Genomic DNA, 17,347 nt, shown 5'->3' on the forward strand with positions numbered 1-17,347 from the left:
GAAAAACCGGAAGTTCAATTTGTGTGACGTACACGTACAGCTGTACACACTGTTGTTGACATATACGATTATATCTCCGTTAGCTCTAATAGTCCAAATAGTGTACTTTCAAAACATTACAGGTAGTTGGTTTAACTACTTTAAAATAGTTATTTGTAAGTCAACCTCGTGCATTATCAGGTACGAACATGACAATTCGGTAAAAGTAATTCTTTTTTTATCAGCTACAAATTTGTATCCAACTTATTATCCTACTCAAATGACATAGCTGGCTAGTTAGCGAGGTCATTTTGCAGTTTTGGCTAACGTTATCTATAAACATGAGCAATCTTGTATTCTGGAGTCAAGGTAGCTCCGAAGTGGATTGGTGTGAAGGAAATTATCTTATTTACCCTGGAATTGCAGAGTTCTACAATACGGTAAAGATGTTCCTGGTTGAAAACATTTTAACTTTTTGGGGGGCTTCAGGCCTAATGTCATGTCTAATGTGACATTAGATCTGTTCAATCTGCTCAATCAATTTCCTCCCCTATATTTTGTTCTTCATTGCAGATCAGCAACATACTGTTTTTTATTTTGCCACCTATTTTGATGTGTCTGTTTCGACAATATGCTACACATTTCAACAGTGGGATATATCTGATCTGGGCTTTGCTGGTTGTGGTTGGTAAGTCTACTGCTCTAACTTTTAAATGACACTGCCAGAACTTAGCAGGGATGTGAACCAGAATTTGGCTTTACAGGAGACTTTGAATCTCCTTTTAAGCACAGGAAGCAGCCATTCAACATGCCATTCACTAGCTGACTCAACTCCACGATTTATGATGGAGTTGAGTGGCAACTAGTGTGGGTCGACTGGAGGCCCGATGTCACATAAAATTATGTTTTTCTTTAAAAACCTACTGATTTCAGCGCCTGAAGAATAGCCCGCAATTATACATAACAATGTAATGTGTGTAATTGCTGGCTATTCCTTGGGTGCTGAAATCAGTAGTTTTTATAAAAACCAAATGCTATTTGATGTCGGATCTCCAGTCTGGCCACACACTAGTCGCCGCTCAACTCCATTGTAAATTGTGGAGTTGTTTAATCGTCAAGCTATTCACCAACTTTTTAATCGTTATATTGTTTACCATTTACTGCCTTCACGGCCTGTATGTACTTCCAAAAAAAGTCAAAATAAATAATTTACAAGCAACAGAAACATTGACTCCAGGCACCTCCATATTTGGTGAGTAACAAACTTATTTAGGCATTTTAATGCTTGAAAAGCCTGGTGAATGGCAAGTTGAATGGCTGCTTCCTGGGCTTAAAGGAGTATTGCCATATCAACGGCTCCTGTAAAGCCAGATTCTGGTTCAGCAGATATGCATCTTTTGGTGTCACTCCCAAATCCTACACATGAGTTGCCTCTCCTCAGTAGTCTCGAAAAACCCAACCCTAAGCCGGAACATTGTGGGAGGCAACTAGGATGTCTAGATAGACGATCTCCTCAGCATCTAGCCTAAGCCTATAGATGGCAGATTGTGTATTCTACTCACATCGTACTCTATGTAAACATTGTCTCTTCTCCCAGGCATTGGATCCACTTACTTCCATGCCACCCTTAGCTTCCTGGGCCAGATGCTGGACGAGCTAGCCATCCTGTGGGTGCTCATGTGTGCCATCGGCATGTGGTTCCCAAAAAGATACCTGCCCAAGAGCTTCCGCAGAAACAGGCAAGTGACATACACACCGGTGGAGGCTCCTCAGAGGAGGAAGGGGAGGACCATCTTACTCAGTGAATTTAATAAAAATATAAACAGTGAAACATTAAAAAAGTGATCCTTTTTAGATAAAACTATAGTAAATAGTTGCTAATTGTAAATGTCACTAAACAACTGGGGACTAGCGATGAAGGTAGTAGCCTTCTAGGGTAGCACAGGACAGCTATTTTCTGTCCTCCTCTGGGTGCATTGACTTCAATACAAAACCTAGAAGGTCCCCTAACATAGACTACCACAGTAATTATGATAACTTCCGGAGGATGTCCTCCTACATTATTTAATTTTTTTAATTTGACCTTTATTTAACTAGGCAAGTCAGTTAAGAACAAATTCTTATTTTCAATGACGGCCTAGGAACAGTGGGTTAACTGCCTGTTCAGGGGCAGATTTGTACCTTGTCAGCTCGGGGGTTTGAACTTGCTACCGGCCCATTAACTGACATGTTAACCATCCAATCAAGGTATCAGAGAAGGAATCTAGTACTGAAAGCATAAGCTACAGCTAGCACTGCATTGCATAACGTGTGGTGAGTAGTGGACTTAAAGCGAAACGCAGTAGTGGAACAGTTTTGAACATTTAATTTCTGCAAAAAAATAAGGAGAAGCAGGAGAGAGAAAGAGAGAGCTATCTATATTTTGATGAATGTTTTAAATTATTTTTAGTTTACCTTTCACTTATTAAGCTAGCTAATGCAGCTAATTTAGCATACTCAAAAAGAGAGGAATGCTATTTATGTTAGCTAGCTGGCTAAGGCTATCCAACACTGCAACTCTTCCAAGTCAAGGTAAGCTTTAGGTTTTATTCATTTATTGCCAATGGGGCCTGCTGGTGTAACTGCTAAAATGCTTGCTGTACACTGTACTATGTGTTTTTACACATATTGGATTGTGGGTTTACTAACGTGTTAGTTCTAGTAGCTATGTTGACTATGACGTTAGCTAATATTGTGACAACGATGTAGGCTGTTTAGCGGTCATGGTAGGAAGGTTTGGCTTGGAGAGTTGTTTTTTTTTCTTCACAACAGACAGCTATTGTGTTGTGCACTAAAGTTCACAAATGAAGGAAAAAGGTGAGAGGAGGAAGTACCTTATTTACATAAGTATTCAGACCCTTCGCTATGAGACTCGAAATTGAGCTCAGGTGCATCCTGTTTCCATTGATCATCCTTGAGATATTTCTACAAATTGTTTTGAGTCCACCTCTGGTACATTTTATTGATTGATCAATTGAATTTATTTATAAAGCCTGTTTTGCATCAGCCAATGTAACAAAGTGCTGTACAGAAACCCAGCCTAAAACCCCAAACAGCAAGCAATGCAGATGTAGAAGCACGGTGGCTAGGAAAAACTCCCTAGAAAGGGCAGAACCTAGGAAGAAACCTAGAGAGGAACCAGGCTATGAGGGGTGGCCAGTCCTCTTCTGGCTGTGTCGGGTGGAGATTATAACAGAACATGGCCAAGATGTTCAAACATTCATAGATGACCAGCAGGGTCAGATAATAATAATCACAGTAGTTGTAGAGGGTGCAACAGGACAGCACGTCCAGTGAACCAGGGTTCCATAGCTACAGGCAGAACAGTTGAAACTGGAGCAGCAGCATGACCAGGTGGACTGGGGACAGCAAGGAGTCATCAGGCCAGGTAGTCCTGAGGCATGGTCCTAGGGCTCAGGTCCTCCGAGAGGAAGAGAGAATTAGAGGGAGCATACTTAAATTCACACAGGATACCAGATTAGACAGGAGAAATACTCCAGATATAACAGACTGACCCTAGCCCCCCGACACAAACTATTGCAGCATAAATACTGGTGGCTGAGACGAGCGGTCGGGAGACACTGTGGCCCTGTTCGACGATACCCCCGGACAGGGCCAAACAGGCAGGATATAACCCCACCCACTTTGCCAAAGCACAGCCCCCACACCACTAGAGGGATATCTTCAACCACCAACCTACTACCCTGAGACAAGGCCGAGTATAGCCCGTGAAGATCTCCCCCACGGCACAAACCCGATGGGGGCGCCAATCCCAACTACTGAAGAGATGAGCCTTCAGTAAAGACTTAAAGGTCGAGACCGAGTCTGTGTCTCTCACATGGATAGGCAGACCATTCCATAAAAATTGAGCTCTATAGGAGAAAGCCCTGCCTCCATCTGTTTGCTTAGAAATTCTAGTGACAGTAAGGAGGCCTGCGTCTTGTGACCGTAGCGTATGTGTAGGTATGTACGGCAGGACCAAATCGGAACGATAGGTATGAACAAGCCCATGTAATGCTTTGTCGGTTAGCAGTAAAACCTTGAAATCAGCCCTAGCCTTAGCCTTAACAGGAAGCCAGTGTAAAGAGGCTAGCATTGGAGTAATATGATCAAATCTTTTGGTTCTAGTCAAGATTCTAGCAGCCGTAAATAAACTGAAGTTTATTTAGTGTTTTTTTCCGGGTAGCCGAAAACTGGAGTATTACAGTAGTCTAATCTAGAAGTGACAAAAGCATGGATGAATTTTTCTGCATAATTTTTGGACAGAAAGTTTCTGATTTTTGCAATGTTACAAAGATGGAAAAAAGCTGTCCTTTAAAGATCAGGGTCCAGAGTAACGCCGAGGTCCTTCAGTTTTATTTGAGATGACTGTACAACCATCAAGATTAATTGTCAGATCCAACAGAATATCTCTTTGTTTCTTGGGACCTAGAACTAGCATCTCTGTTTTGTCCGAGGTTAAAAGTAAAACATTTGCCGCCATCCACTTCCTTATGTCTGAAACACAGGCTTCCAGGGAGGGCAATTTTGTGGCTTCACCATGTTTCATCGAAATGTACAGCTGTGTATCGTCCGCATAGCAGTGAAAGTTAACATTATGTTTCCGAGTGACATCATCAGGAGGTAAAATATATAGTGAAAACAGTAGAGGAACTAAAATGGAACCTTGAGGAACACCGACATTTACAGTTGATTTGTCAGAAGACAAACCATCCACAGAGACAAACTGATATCTTTCTGACAGATAAGATCTAAACCAGGCCATAACTTGTCCATATAGACCAATTTGGGTTTCCAATCTCCAAAAGAATGTGGTGATCGATGGTATCAAAAGCAGCACTAAGGTCTAGGAGCCCAAGGACAGATGTAGAGCCTTGGTCTGACACCATTAAAAGGTAATTTACCACCTTCACGAGTGCAGTCTCAGTGGAGTCTAAAACCAGACTGAAGCATTTTGTATACATTGTTTGTCTTCAGTGAGTTACTGCGCAACAGCTTTTTCAATTTTTTTGAGAGGAATGGGAGATTCGATTTAGGCCGATAGTTTTTTATATTTTCTGGGTCAAGGTTTGGCTTTATTACTGCCCCTTTCAGTGAGTTTGGTACACATCTGGTGGATAGGGAGCCGTTTATTATATTCAACATAGGAGGGCCAAGCACAAGAAGCAGCTCTTTAGTTGGAATAGGGTCCAGTATGCAGCTTGAAGGTTTAGAGGCTAAGAGTATTTTCATCAATGTGTCAAGAGATATAGGATTAAGCAACTTGAGTGTTTCCCTTGATCATAGGCTCTGGCAGTGTTGTGCAGACTCAGGAAAACTGAGCTTTGGAGAAATACACAGATTTAAAGAGGAGTCCAAAATTTGCTTTCTAATGATCATGATCTTTTCGTCAAAGAAGTTCATGAATTGAGTGCGGGCTCTTCAATACTGCACGGTACTGTCTTTCCAAGCTAGTTGGAAGACTTCCAGTTTGGTGGAGCGCCATTTCCGTTCCAATTTTCTGGAAGCTTGCTTCATGGCTCGGGTATTTTCTGTATACCAGGGAGCTAGTTTCTTATGACAAATTATTTTTGTTTTTAGGGTTGCGACTGCATCTCGGGTATTACGCAAGGTTAAATTTAGTTCCTCAGTTAGGTGGTTAACCGATTTTTGTACTCCGACGTCCTTGGGTAGGTGGAGGGAGTCTGGAAGGCCATCTAGGAATCTTTGGGTTGTTCGAGAATTTATAGCGCGGTTTTTGATGATCCTAGGTTGGGGTCTGAGCAGATTATTTGTTGCGATTGCAAACGTAATAAAATGGTGGTCCGATAGTTCAGGATTATGAGGAAAAACATTAAGATCCACAATATTTATTCCACGGGACAAAACTAGGTCCAGAGTATGACTGTGGCAGTGAATAGGTCCGGAGACATGTTGGACAAAAGTCGATAATGGCTCTAAAAGCCTTTTGGAGTGGGTCTGTGGACTTTTCCATGTGAATATTAAAGTCACTGAAAACTTGAATATTATCTGCCATGACTACAAGGTCCGATAGGAATTCAGGGAACTCCATGAGGAACGTTGTATACGGCACAGGAGACCTATAAACAGTAGCTATAAAAAGTGAGTAGGCTGCATAGATTTCATGACTAGAAGCTCAAAAGACGAAGACATAGTAAAAAAAAAAAGTGTAAATAGAAATTTGTTACCGTAAATGTTAGCAATACTTCCGCCTTTGCGGGATGCGTGGGGAATATGGACCCAGATTCACAAAACACTTCTTACCCAAAAACTTAAGAGTCTTAGAAAAAAGAAAATAAGTTGATAAGATAGTTGGTAAGTGCAATTCCTCCACAGTATCTCAAGATTTCATGATTTTCCTACAAACTTGTCAAATATCTAGTTAGAATCGTCTTAAAATGTTTGTTGCTAGGCAACCGACAATCATGTTAGCTATTTCCTACTGAGATTACTGTTCTAAAACATGTTCTTAGGTTTAAAATAATCAATACTGAAACTTTCAGATTAACTTTGTGAGTGAATTAAACATGTTCAATTGCATTAATGCGTTTATTCTCTCACTGCCTGAGTTTAAGATGAGGATTTAGCTATCTTGGAATTAAGAACAAATCTAAAAATGTTTTTTTTCAAGAATCTAATTTCTTCTTAACTTTTGCTAAAGGAGAAACAAACTAAATAGCTTTCTTCATAAATCTATAGTTAAGGAAAAAATTGCTGTTAAGAAGAAATGTATTTTGAAGAAGGTTTTGTGAATCTGGGCCATGGTCACTAGTGTAACCAGGAGGAGAGGCCTCATTTAACACATTAAACTCATCAGGCTTAAGCCATGTTTCGGTCAGGCCAATCACATCAAGATTATGATCAGTGATTAGTTCATTGACTATAACTGCCTTGGAAGTGAGGGATCTAACATTAAGTAGCCCTATTTTGAGATGTGAGAGATCACAATCTCTTTCACTAATGACAGGAATGGAGGAGGTCTTTATTCCAGTGAGATTGCTAAGGCGAACACCGCCATGTTTAGTTTGGCCCAACCTAGATCGAAGCACAGACACGGTCTCAATGGGGATAGCTGAGCTGACTACACTGACTATGCTAGTGGCAGACTCCACTAAGCTGGCAGGCTGGCTAACAGCCTGCTGCCTGGCCTGCACCCTTCTCATTTTGGAGATAGACAGGGCTCTAACTCCTCTATGTTCATAGATAAGATGAGAGCACCCCTCCAGCTAGGATGGAGTCTGTCACTCCTCAGCAGGCCAGGCTTGGTCCTGTTTGTGGGTGATTCCCAGAAAGAGGGCCAATTATCTACATATTCTATCTTTTGGGAGGGCCCAGAAACAGTTTTCAACCAGCGATTGAGTTGTGAGACTCTGCAGTAGAGCTCATCACTTCCCCTAACTGGGAGGGGGCCAGAGACAATTACTCGATGCGACACATCTTTCTAGCTGATTTACACGCTGAAGCTATGCTACGAGGGGATTTTTACTACTATCTGTACTTATTGGTGGTGTCGTGTCTTTGCTATGCCAGATTAAGTGATATGCTATTCTATAAAATAATTTCTACTGTAATTAATATTACCTGATTAAACTAATCATGTAAATGTAATTAACTAGAAAGTCAGGGCACCACGAAATAATGTTTATAGAGCTGTTATCTTCCGAATAAACTCTTAAAGACCTGGTAGTCTTTTATATCAATAGCAGTCAATATTTAATCCTCACCTTATTCAGTCTCATCTGAAAGTCTTCTTTCTTCTATCTTCACGAACCCTGGCTTTGGTTTAATTATTTATTTATTAAATACCTAAATTATCACACAGAATGTATCATACATTGAATACTAATTGTCACACAAGAAAACGTCCCTGGTGGACAGAACCGTTATGGCGGCTGGTTACACAAAGAGAGAGGGTTGCGCTTGAATGAAAGCGCGGGAAGACTGAGTAACAAAGGGAGAAGCTATGCTATCGTAAATACAGAATCTTATGCATTCTAAATAACCGCCCATTTGGAAAAGTAAAATGCAAGGAATGTTTACTCTGAGCTGCGCTTCAATTGGTTGGTTGTAGATGGAAGGCCGGGTTGCCCAGCAGGGATCTCTTGTCCTCTGAAGAATGTCACTGGTGGTAAACTGGAAACGTTGTAGTATCGTCGTTGTGTGTTAGACTGGATACGCCGTCCGTCCTTTCCTAGCCCACGTTTACAGCGGCTGATGCTAACTCAACGGCTAGGAGGTATCACTTCTGGAGTGAATAAGAGTTCAAAGTTCATACCAAGTTGCCATACTTAAGCTCATGCTATATTCTGGTTGGTATAGTCGAAATTCATATTTTTGGCATGTCGATCGTCACCTTCATGTTGAACACGATGCTAATTTTGTTAGGTTATTATCTTAGCCCATTTAACGTAAGGACCGTCGTCCTCCTGTCCTCGGAACACAAAGTTACATTTTTGTACAGGGGCTTATATAGTGGTAGGAGAGAGGGGCATGTTTCATAGTTTACAATCAATGTCTGATCACATGGGCGGGCCACTGAGTTGAGCCTAGTTCACTTATGAAAAGCAATTCTCTCATTTAGAAGCTAAAATTAAATGTAATCTTTTCACAAATAGTTTCATATTTAAACATTTAAATTGCACAACAATTCCATGTGCATCTGATAACTAGAATGTGTAGACTTTCCAAGATACAGTTTATGTCATCCTATCATCAGTAATAATGTCTCAGACGCCAACTGATCTGACATCATATTCATTAAGTACCAGTTCATAAACCATGTGCCATGGAATTGGTACATCGAAATTCTCCCAACTATTTTGAAACCTGTATGGTGCAGCTGTCAATTTTTTTAAATCCTTTTTTGGTCAGATCTACTGTTACCGCAACATTAGCAAGCTAGCTAAATGCATGATGTCCTCAATAACAAAGCCGGTAGCTAGCTTCGAATAAGCCCGTATAGTCCAGTCAACAACCCACTTGCCCACTTGATCAAGGTCTAACTTAGCTGTGTTAAACATTACAGTAGTATTGACATGGGCATCGTATCGTACTGTGTTGGCCAAAGTTAGCCAGCTAGCTGACAGCAAACAAGGTTAATAAGCTAACTGCATGGTAATGCCCACAATAATAAAGTCACTATGGCAGGCAGATTGTGTGCACTATGCATTAAACGATCTTCAATACGGTTTGCAGTGAGGGGCTTCAGATGTGCCAAACCTAGGAGACGCTGGGTTATAAAAACGAGTATTCAGTCAATGCAAGCTAGCTAGGTGTCTGTTCTGAAAGCATTAGCTACAGACATCTAGGCTTGTTAAGTGTCCACTCCTATTAAATAAATTGCAGCTAGTTGTGAGACTTGCCATGATGCTGCCAATGCCCATAGTAAAATCATGCTCTGTAGCAAGCTGTTCAGCTAGCTAGCAAAATATTAATCAATGATAGTCCAAAACCACAGCAAGCTCAACTATCTGGATAGCTAGCTCACCTTGCACAGTACGTATTTTTTGTACATTTATTGGTCATGCCATGTTACCTGGCTAGTCTCGAACAGGATAACCTTCTAAAAAGGCACATCTTTTCATATATTTTTTATAATTGTTCAAATGAAAACAATCTCAATGAGGCTATTAACATGCATTGTATTCTGGGCTGCCTGTCAGACGAACCATTCAAGTGATGTCATTGATGGCACGTTATCAAGATGGCGGCACACAGTAGTCAGATGAGGCAATTTTCTTTTTTTTACATAAATATGACTTTTCAGCAGTTTTAAGGTTAGGAACATGCTTCTTTATCACATTTGGTTATCAAAATCACCTTAACTTCAGTTAAGGTAATCTTTAAACGGTACAGACCGCCACTGATACACACAGTTATGCTTGCAAAACGGCATACATTCAAGTGAAGTGAGTTAACAAATAAAGGGTGTTTGATTATTCCCATTCTGATCTATTTATGTATGTTGAGTGACAGCTCAACTTCTTCTCTCCCCCAGGATAAGGTTCAAAGTGGTCATTGGGATCCTGTCAGGAATAACCACAGGACTGGCGTTCGTCAAACCTGCCATCAACGCCATCTCTCTAATGAGCCTGGGCATCCCCTGCACCGCCTTGCTCATAACCGAGATCAAGAGGTCAGGGCAAATTCAGCATTGTCACTTCATTCAATTTTATGTCATAAATTGTGCAGTGGGTCAGTTAAAAAAACAAATATCTGGCCATAGTTTGGACAAGCCTGCAATCAACATTTCAATTCTGAAACGCTCTGTAAATGTGCGTCTGTTGTCTGTAGGTGTGAGAACCTGCGTGTGTTTAAGCTGGGTCTGCTCACTGGGATGTGGTGGACACTGGCATTGCTCTGCTGGATCAGTGACAGGATCTTCTGTGATATGTGGTCCTCTGTCAACTTCCCCTATTTGCACTGTGCATGGTATGTCCAATTTTAGTACTATTACATGGAAGTGTCATGCCAGGGGTCTTAAACATTTTCTGCCTGCCACTTGATTTAATCTGCCCCCACTTGTGTGATTGACCCCTGATGAACCCCTCTCTGTTTCTGTAGGCACATACTCATCTGTCTGGCTTCCTACCTTGGGTGCGTGTGCTTTGCCTACTTCGACGCAGCCTCTGAGGCCCCAGAGCAGGGCCCCGTGGTCAAGTTCTGGCCCAGTGAAAAGTGGGCCTTCATTGGGGTGCCCTACGTCACTCTTCTGTGTGTCCAGAAGAAGCACTCTGTCAAAGTGACATAACCAGTGTACTGTAAGTCTTACCAATGAACTAGCATACTTAGAATCATTTATTTTTTTAAACAAGATCTGCAAAACTCACAGGCTTGTGGAAATCTTTCACTGCCACATTTCTTTAAAATAAGCTTTCTAATAATTCTGATAATGGATCTTTAGAGAGATCGCTATTTTTTCATTTTTTAACAGTGCTCAACGATAGGAATATCTTGGGATCAAGTGTCCTGATCATTTCCTAGCTATTTAAAACTCAATGATAATCTTAGCGGGAAGAACTACATAGATAACGGTAACCTTACCCTAATAGTTGCAGTCTCTCTCTCCCTCCGTATCCAGTTTTGTCACATAAGTCAGCTAGCATCAGTATCAGTGCTGCTAGCTCCAGATAATCCATTTTCATGCATACCACAGTTTGTCAAAAAATGAAGACAGGATTGTATTGATCCCTATTGACTGAATTGCTCAATGTCTCTGGAATCAGTGATTTTATAGTTGTATCCATGGCATTGTTATACTTACTCATTTGACTTATACGCTGAGTGTACAGAACATTAAGAACACCTGCCCTTTCCATGACAGACTGACCAGATGAAAGCTATGATCCCTTATTGATGTCACTTGTTAAATCCACTTCAATCAGTGTAGATGAAGGGGTGGAGAGAGGTTAAAGAAGGATTTTTAAGCCTTGAGATAATTGAGGTATGGATTGTATATGTGTGCAATTCAGAGGGTGAATTGGCAAGTCAAAAGATTTAAGTGCCTTTGAACAGGGTATGGTAGTAGGTGCCAGGTGCACTTGTTTGTTTCAAGAACTGCAACGATGCTGTGTTTTTCACCCTCAACAGTTTTCCATGTGTATCAACAATGGTCCACCGCCCAAAGGACATCCAGTCAACTTGACACAACTGTGGGAATCATTGGAGTCAACATGGACCAGCATCCCTGTGGAACGCTTTCAACACCATGTAGAGTCCATGTCCCAGCGAATTGAGGCTGTTCTCAGGGCGAAAGGGAGGGTGAAACTCAATATTAGAAAGGTGTTCCTAATGTTTGTATAGTCAGTGTATAGTAAACGTATTGCCTATATCAGGGTTTCCCAAACTCAGTCCTGCCCCCCCCCACCCCCTGCCCCCCCCACCCTTGTTGCATGTTTAGTTTTTTTGCCCTCTGATTCAAATAACCAACTCATCATCAAGTATTTGAATCAGCTGTGTAGAACTAAAGCAAAAAAACAAAACATGCACCCAGTGTGGGCCCCAGCACCAAGTTTGGGAGACCCTGGCCTATCTTATTAACGTGTGTGTGTGCGCGTGCATATATAGGTAACATAACCATTACATTTTCAGTGTTATTTTAGCCATAATTATTACTGTTAAATGTTACATTTCTTATTTCAAGGGAAGTGTGCAGTATCTATAGTGTTCTAAAGTATTTCATCTCAGTGTTGTCTGGTTATTGTGATAAATTGCAGAAGAGTTTATGCAAGAATTTGTGCTGCAAAAGTATTTTGCAAGGTAGGCCATTCTGAAAAGAGACTAAAAGCAGTATTATCATGTTTAGTATGGGATATGAAGTACTCTCCCTGACAACAGCCATCATAGGCGTTATGGCAGTGGCCAAACGCATGCCAGTGCCAATGTGGTGAAAATATGTTACTTTTCAGAAAGTGCCTTTTATTTTCCTATTATAACAGATAGGTTAATATAATGTGTGTTTGGAAACAAAGATGGAAGAATTTCTCATGACTTTTTACATTTTATTTTGTGTAATAAAACTGTTCAACATTTACTAAACCCTTTGTCAATGGAGTGCTTTGTCCCTTGAGGAATAGCTAGCTATATGAAGGATTTTTACTTTGTTTGGGAATAACTGTACATTGTGGAAATATCAGAAATAAATTATGTAGATTAAAATGCCTCTGACAGGTGGAACAAGGAATCATGTCAGCTCTATTCATTACTATTTCTATCAGCAACGTGGCCTGGGTCTTAGCCTTTGGGAGAACCTGTGGAGAGGAGGGGGTTAATGGCCAATGTGATTATCTCGATCTTGTGATCCAGAGCTGTCCCATGAATGAGTGCCTTTTATGTGCAGTGAGCAGACTGCATCTCAGCTGGTAGACCTGCCTGAAAACCACCTCACTACACATATTGGTGAGTTAAGTCAAAAAAATGATTATTTGTATATAGATATGTTTATAATGTGCTGTATGTTTTGTTTTTAAATGCTGTTTAAGTTGTTTGTCTGTTTAAGTTGACCTGTTTAATATTAATGGTCCTAGGTATCTGACAAGTTTAAGAGACGGCTCTGCGGTCTTCGTATTATCCTTGAGCGATGTAGATTGTTTTTTTTAAGAGTTGTTGACCATACAAGCATAGTTCTTTTATATGATGTTTTCGATGGCAAGATTTATAGATGTTTGTAGAACCAGGCGGATCTGCCTTGATTACCTTCAGTTGACATTAAATGCACAATAAATTACCAGACACTCTTATCCAGAGCGATTTACAGGAGAAATTAGGGTTACGTGCCTTGCTCAAGGGCACATTGACAGATTTTTTTTCACCTAGTTGGCTTGGGTATTCAAACCAGCAACTTGTTGTTTACTGGCACAAGGCTCTTAATTACTAGGCTACCTGCCGCTGAGTAAATTACATGCACAGGCATTTGGTCTGGTTTTCTAACTAACACAGTGGATCATTCATAGTGTTTTTTGACCTCCAATACCTCAGCCTGGATCTAAGGATGAAATGACTATAATAACACATGAGAACAGGCACTGCTGTGGACCTACTGTATGCTACAAATGAAGGTCATTAGGTGAACTGAATGAAAACTGAATCACCTCGGTGATGGTGAAGTACTGTATTGTATTCCTCTAGCCAGAACACGTTTGGATTCTGTTAGTGTAGTTTTTTTGACCGATGCTGTTCTTCACTCATGTCAACAATCCAAAGTTCACGATGTACCAACACGTCTCAAAGGTGACAAATTAGGGGAAATTGTTGAGGTATTCAATGATGGTCCTGAAGGGCTACTGCAGCTGCTGCTTTACATTCAATCCCGCTGATCAGGGACTAAGTACTAATTGAAATCATTTCAAATACTTTAGCTGTACTTGATTGAGCTTGCCTGTTGCAATGGAACCAATAGAAATCTCCCAAAAGTGCAAACCCCAACCAGATGGCACTCCTGGCAGGCTGAAGCAAAGCTGAAAGTATTTGAAAGATTTCAAATAGTATATTAACCCAGGTTTGCCTGAGTAATAACTCTTTTGTCAGTCAGTTATATGACCTGTACTATTCAGAAAACATTTGGGTCCGGAATGAGCATTTTGGCTTCTTGCTTATGTTTAACTCCTAGAAAATGTTTTTTGGTAGTAAGTACTCTCAATAACTAAACCATTATGCCCTTGTTTTGATTTGAGGGTGGATTTCAGGGATTACGGCGCCATGTATCTGAATACCCTGGTAATCTGGCTAGTTGGCACCGAGGAGTGAGGTGTTCGGAGGCTGTAGCTCGGCTTCTTAGCCATGGAGACAGAGGGGCTGCCTGCTGCACCAGGCCAGTATAGCCAGCCCGGTCAGCCAGGCCCAGTGCTGGGGCTTCGGAGTCTCTCCTTTGCCTACCAGGGCTTGCTAGAGATCCCCTACGAAGTCATACTAGCCCAGCAACACACCCTGGAAGTGTTGGACCTCAGCTACAACCTGCTGGAGGAGTATCCTTCTGTTATGGGCCCTGTACACAGACAGTATATGCACACATACACACATATTACACGCAGTCGTCACACACACACACACACACAAGCACACAAACACACTTGTAGTCATGTACATACACTCACCAGAGATGGAAAACCACACTGTTGAAGACACATACATACAAGCAACACAAACACATCTCTCTCTGACACAAAGAAATACGAGACATGCAACAGGGTTGGGGTCAGTTCCATGTAAATTCCAGTCAATTTAGGAAGTATACTGAAATTCCAATTCCAGTTCTCGTCAAATGCTTTTCAATAAGGAGAATTTGAATTTGTTTAATTTTCTGAATTGACTGGAATTTAAATGGAATTGAACCCAATCCTGACATGATATGTACATGCTGCACATTCACACAAACAATCTCTCCTTCACTCCGCTGCCAACGGAGCCCAGCTCTCCTGGGTGAACTGGAGCAGCTCAGCACTCTGATCCTGGACTGCAACATCTATTCGTCCCACGTCAAGTTCCCCTACATGCCAAGCGTCACCACCGTGTGGATCAACAAGAACAAGATCAGCAACCTGCCCATCTTCGTGGAGGAGATCCGCCGCAAGTTTCCCAACATCAAGTAAGAATGGCTTTTAATGAGGTCTGTGTGCGTGTGTGTGTGTGTGTGTGTGTGTGTGTGTGTGTGTGTTTTTGCTTGGGTGTCATTTTGTTTCTGTTAAAGCCAACTTCTTTGGGGTTCAGTATGGTGCAACATTGTGGAGCATGGTAATGGTATGGTAATACAATGTAGAAAAAACATGACACCAGACCACAAAGACCATTTTAAGTGTCGTTGTCTGACCTCTGACCTGGATATTTCTACTTCATTTAGGATTCTCAGCATGATGAACAACGAGGCAGCACCCAGCTACTTCAATGGAGGGAGTCTGCCCCAGTACATAGACTACAGGTGAGCTTGAGTGAACACAGCTGATACACTAAAGCTGCACCTGTGTATTTAAAAAAAAAAATGAGATGACAATGATGTATTGTGACACGGTAATAGGAGCAGGATATGATTCCGTAACTCTAAATAAGTTACAGAGTTGGTGCCTGAAGGAATTAGATGTTGTATGATAGACATCTGGCTGTGATATATTTTGTCCCCGATCCATGACAGCTTCATTTAAACATTTTTTAACCTTTATTTAACTAGGCAAGTAAGTTAAGAACAAATTCTTATTTACAATGACGGCCTACCCCAGCCAAACCCTCTCCTAACCCGGACAACACTGGGCCAATTGTGCAGAGCCCGATCACGGCCGGTTGCGATACCGCCCAGGATCAAACCAGGGTCTGTAGTGACGCCTCTAGTACTGAGATGCAGTGCCTTAGACCGCTGCGCCACTCGGGAGGCCCCAAAAAACCTGAATCAGTCGTAAGCTAATGTACAGCGTGACACACTGTCAAATAATTTTCAGTGCTGTCAAATATTAGCCTATATGCCATATTTGTCTTCCCACACAGGCAGTATGTGATCAGTCAGATCCCAAGCCTGACGATCCTGGATGACACTGAGGTTCTGGGGAAAGAGAGAGCGCAGGCTAAGAAGACCTATAGGATGCAGAGGACCAGGGAAGGCAGCAAAAGGAGGAAGGAGCTCCATCGTTGAACCCTCCTTAATACTGCTACCTATATAACTGATCTGAAGACGTATCAAGATGAGCAAATCATTCATTCTCGCGATAAATGATTAGTTCAAGCAAGCTAGCACCAGTTGTAAATATATTGTCAACATGTTATGTGTTCAAATGAAAATGGGATACTTTTTGTTATGATTTTCTATGGACATGGGGAATTTCCCTTATCATGAAAGAAATGAAGGGAAGATATTCCATTTAAATGGTGAATGAAGATGTTTTGCAAAAGTAAATAATTCCATGTCACACTCAAACGTCATTTTGTCATTACTTGTCTGTTACATATGTCCCTTTGGCAAGAAAAGAGATTATTTAGGCCTATGAGATATCAAATTACCAGTGTACTGACTGATCTTTCAAAATGACCATTGAAAAGTCCTAACTCAGAGAGTGAGAGTGACAACATGGAAATAACATGACAAGCATGGTTGAGAAATGGATTGTTTCCTCATACAGAGTGTCCAATTATCTATTTGAAAAAGTTAGTTTAAATATTTTTCTTGTGTTATTCAAGATGAAGTGATACACAGCACTGTTCTGTTGTGTTTTTAAATGGTTGTTAGACCTACCATGTGATATGATACAATCTATTGTGTATTGTGTAGGTAACAAATTCTGTCAGACAATAGCTATAAAGGTGACCTATAATCTTTTAATGCACATTATAAAAATGGTTGTCTGAGTGGTTGGCTGTGAATGCCCTCACCCACTAATACAATTATGCTGACTGTGATTTGGGTTCTGACCCTCCACAGGATGTCTAGTCAGAACCATGCTGATGCTTCTCTTTTTAGGGATTTATTTCCTTTTCCTCTTCATCAACACACACACACACACTTTTCGTCATATAACATGAATCTTGACTGGGAGTTAACCTTGGTGGAAGAGTACTTGTGTTACTCCAAATGGATTTGATGCACCCACCACTTTCAGGTATTCTTGTTACTGTCCACAATACAAATAGTCCTCAGAAATGTGTCTTCTTTCTTCGGACAACGATAACACTGACCTGAGTGGGTGGGTGCAGTGTCCAGATGCGCCTTTCCATGTGCTCTGATTGGTTGGGAATGGCAGGGCTTTGATGGGTGGTGGATAACTAAGGTAGGCTAAACAGCCAAACTAATGGCACTCAAGGGAAACTGACGGGACTGTGAGGGAAATGTAGGTAGAGAGGAGGGGAGCACATT

At 41.2% G+C, this 17,347-nt stretch overlaps 2 protein-coding genes across 6 annotated transcripts; both read left to right on the plus strand.

The window, feature by feature from the left end:
- acer2 (alkaline ceramidase 2) lies at nt 1-12,555 on the plus strand. 2 transcript variants are annotated; one of them, XM_036958085.2, is made up of 8 exons: nt 29-180; nt 349-419; nt 553-667; nt 1,577-1,718; nt 10,016-10,153; nt 10,312-10,449; nt 10,582-10,778; nt 11,608-12,555. In XM_036958085.2, exons 3-7 carry the CDS (start codon nt 592-594, stop codon nt 10,766-10,768), a joined length of 681 nt encoding a protein of 226 aa, XP_036813980.1. In that variant the 5' UTR covers nt 29-180; nt 349-419; nt 553-591; the 3' UTR covers nt 10,769-10,778; nt 11,608-12,555. The 2 variants fall into 2 exon arrangements, with proteins under 2 accessions (XP_021433769.1, XP_036813980.1); XM_021578094.3 differs by having other exon boundaries at nt 1-419.
- A 258-nt stretch (nt 12,556-12,813) lies between these two features.
- Nucleotides 12,814-16,414, plus strand: LOC110500625 (leucine-rich melanocyte differentiation-associated protein). Of its 4 annotated transcripts, none has more exons than XM_021578098.3 (5): nt 12,814-12,915; nt 14,190-14,480; nt 14,921-15,100; nt 15,353-15,430; nt 15,988-16,414. In XM_021578098.3, the coding sequence occupies exons 2-5, from the start codon at nt 14,296-14,298 to the stop codon at nt 16,130-16,132; spliced, it is 588 nt and encodes a 195-aa protein (XP_021433773.1). In that variant the 5' UTR covers nt 12,814-12,915; nt 14,190-14,295; the 3' UTR covers nt 16,133-16,414. The 4 variants fall into 4 exon arrangements, with proteins under 4 accessions (XP_021433773.1, XP_021433774.1, XP_021433772.1 ...); XM_021578099.3 differs by having other exon boundaries at nt 14,202-14,480; XM_021578097.3 differs by having other exon boundaries at nt 12,823-12,915; nt 14,202-14,480; nt 14,918-15,100.
- Nucleotides 16,415-17,347: the final 933 nt, after the last annotated feature.

Source organism: Oncorhynchus mykiss, chromosome 21, assembly GCF_057628025.1.
Source record: "Oncorhynchus mykiss isolate SJ-2025 chromosome 21, ASM5762802v1, whole genome shotgun sequence".
Lineage (NCBI taxonomy): Eukaryota > Metazoa > Chordata > Actinopteri > Salmoniformes > Salmonidae > Oncorhynchus > Oncorhynchus mykiss.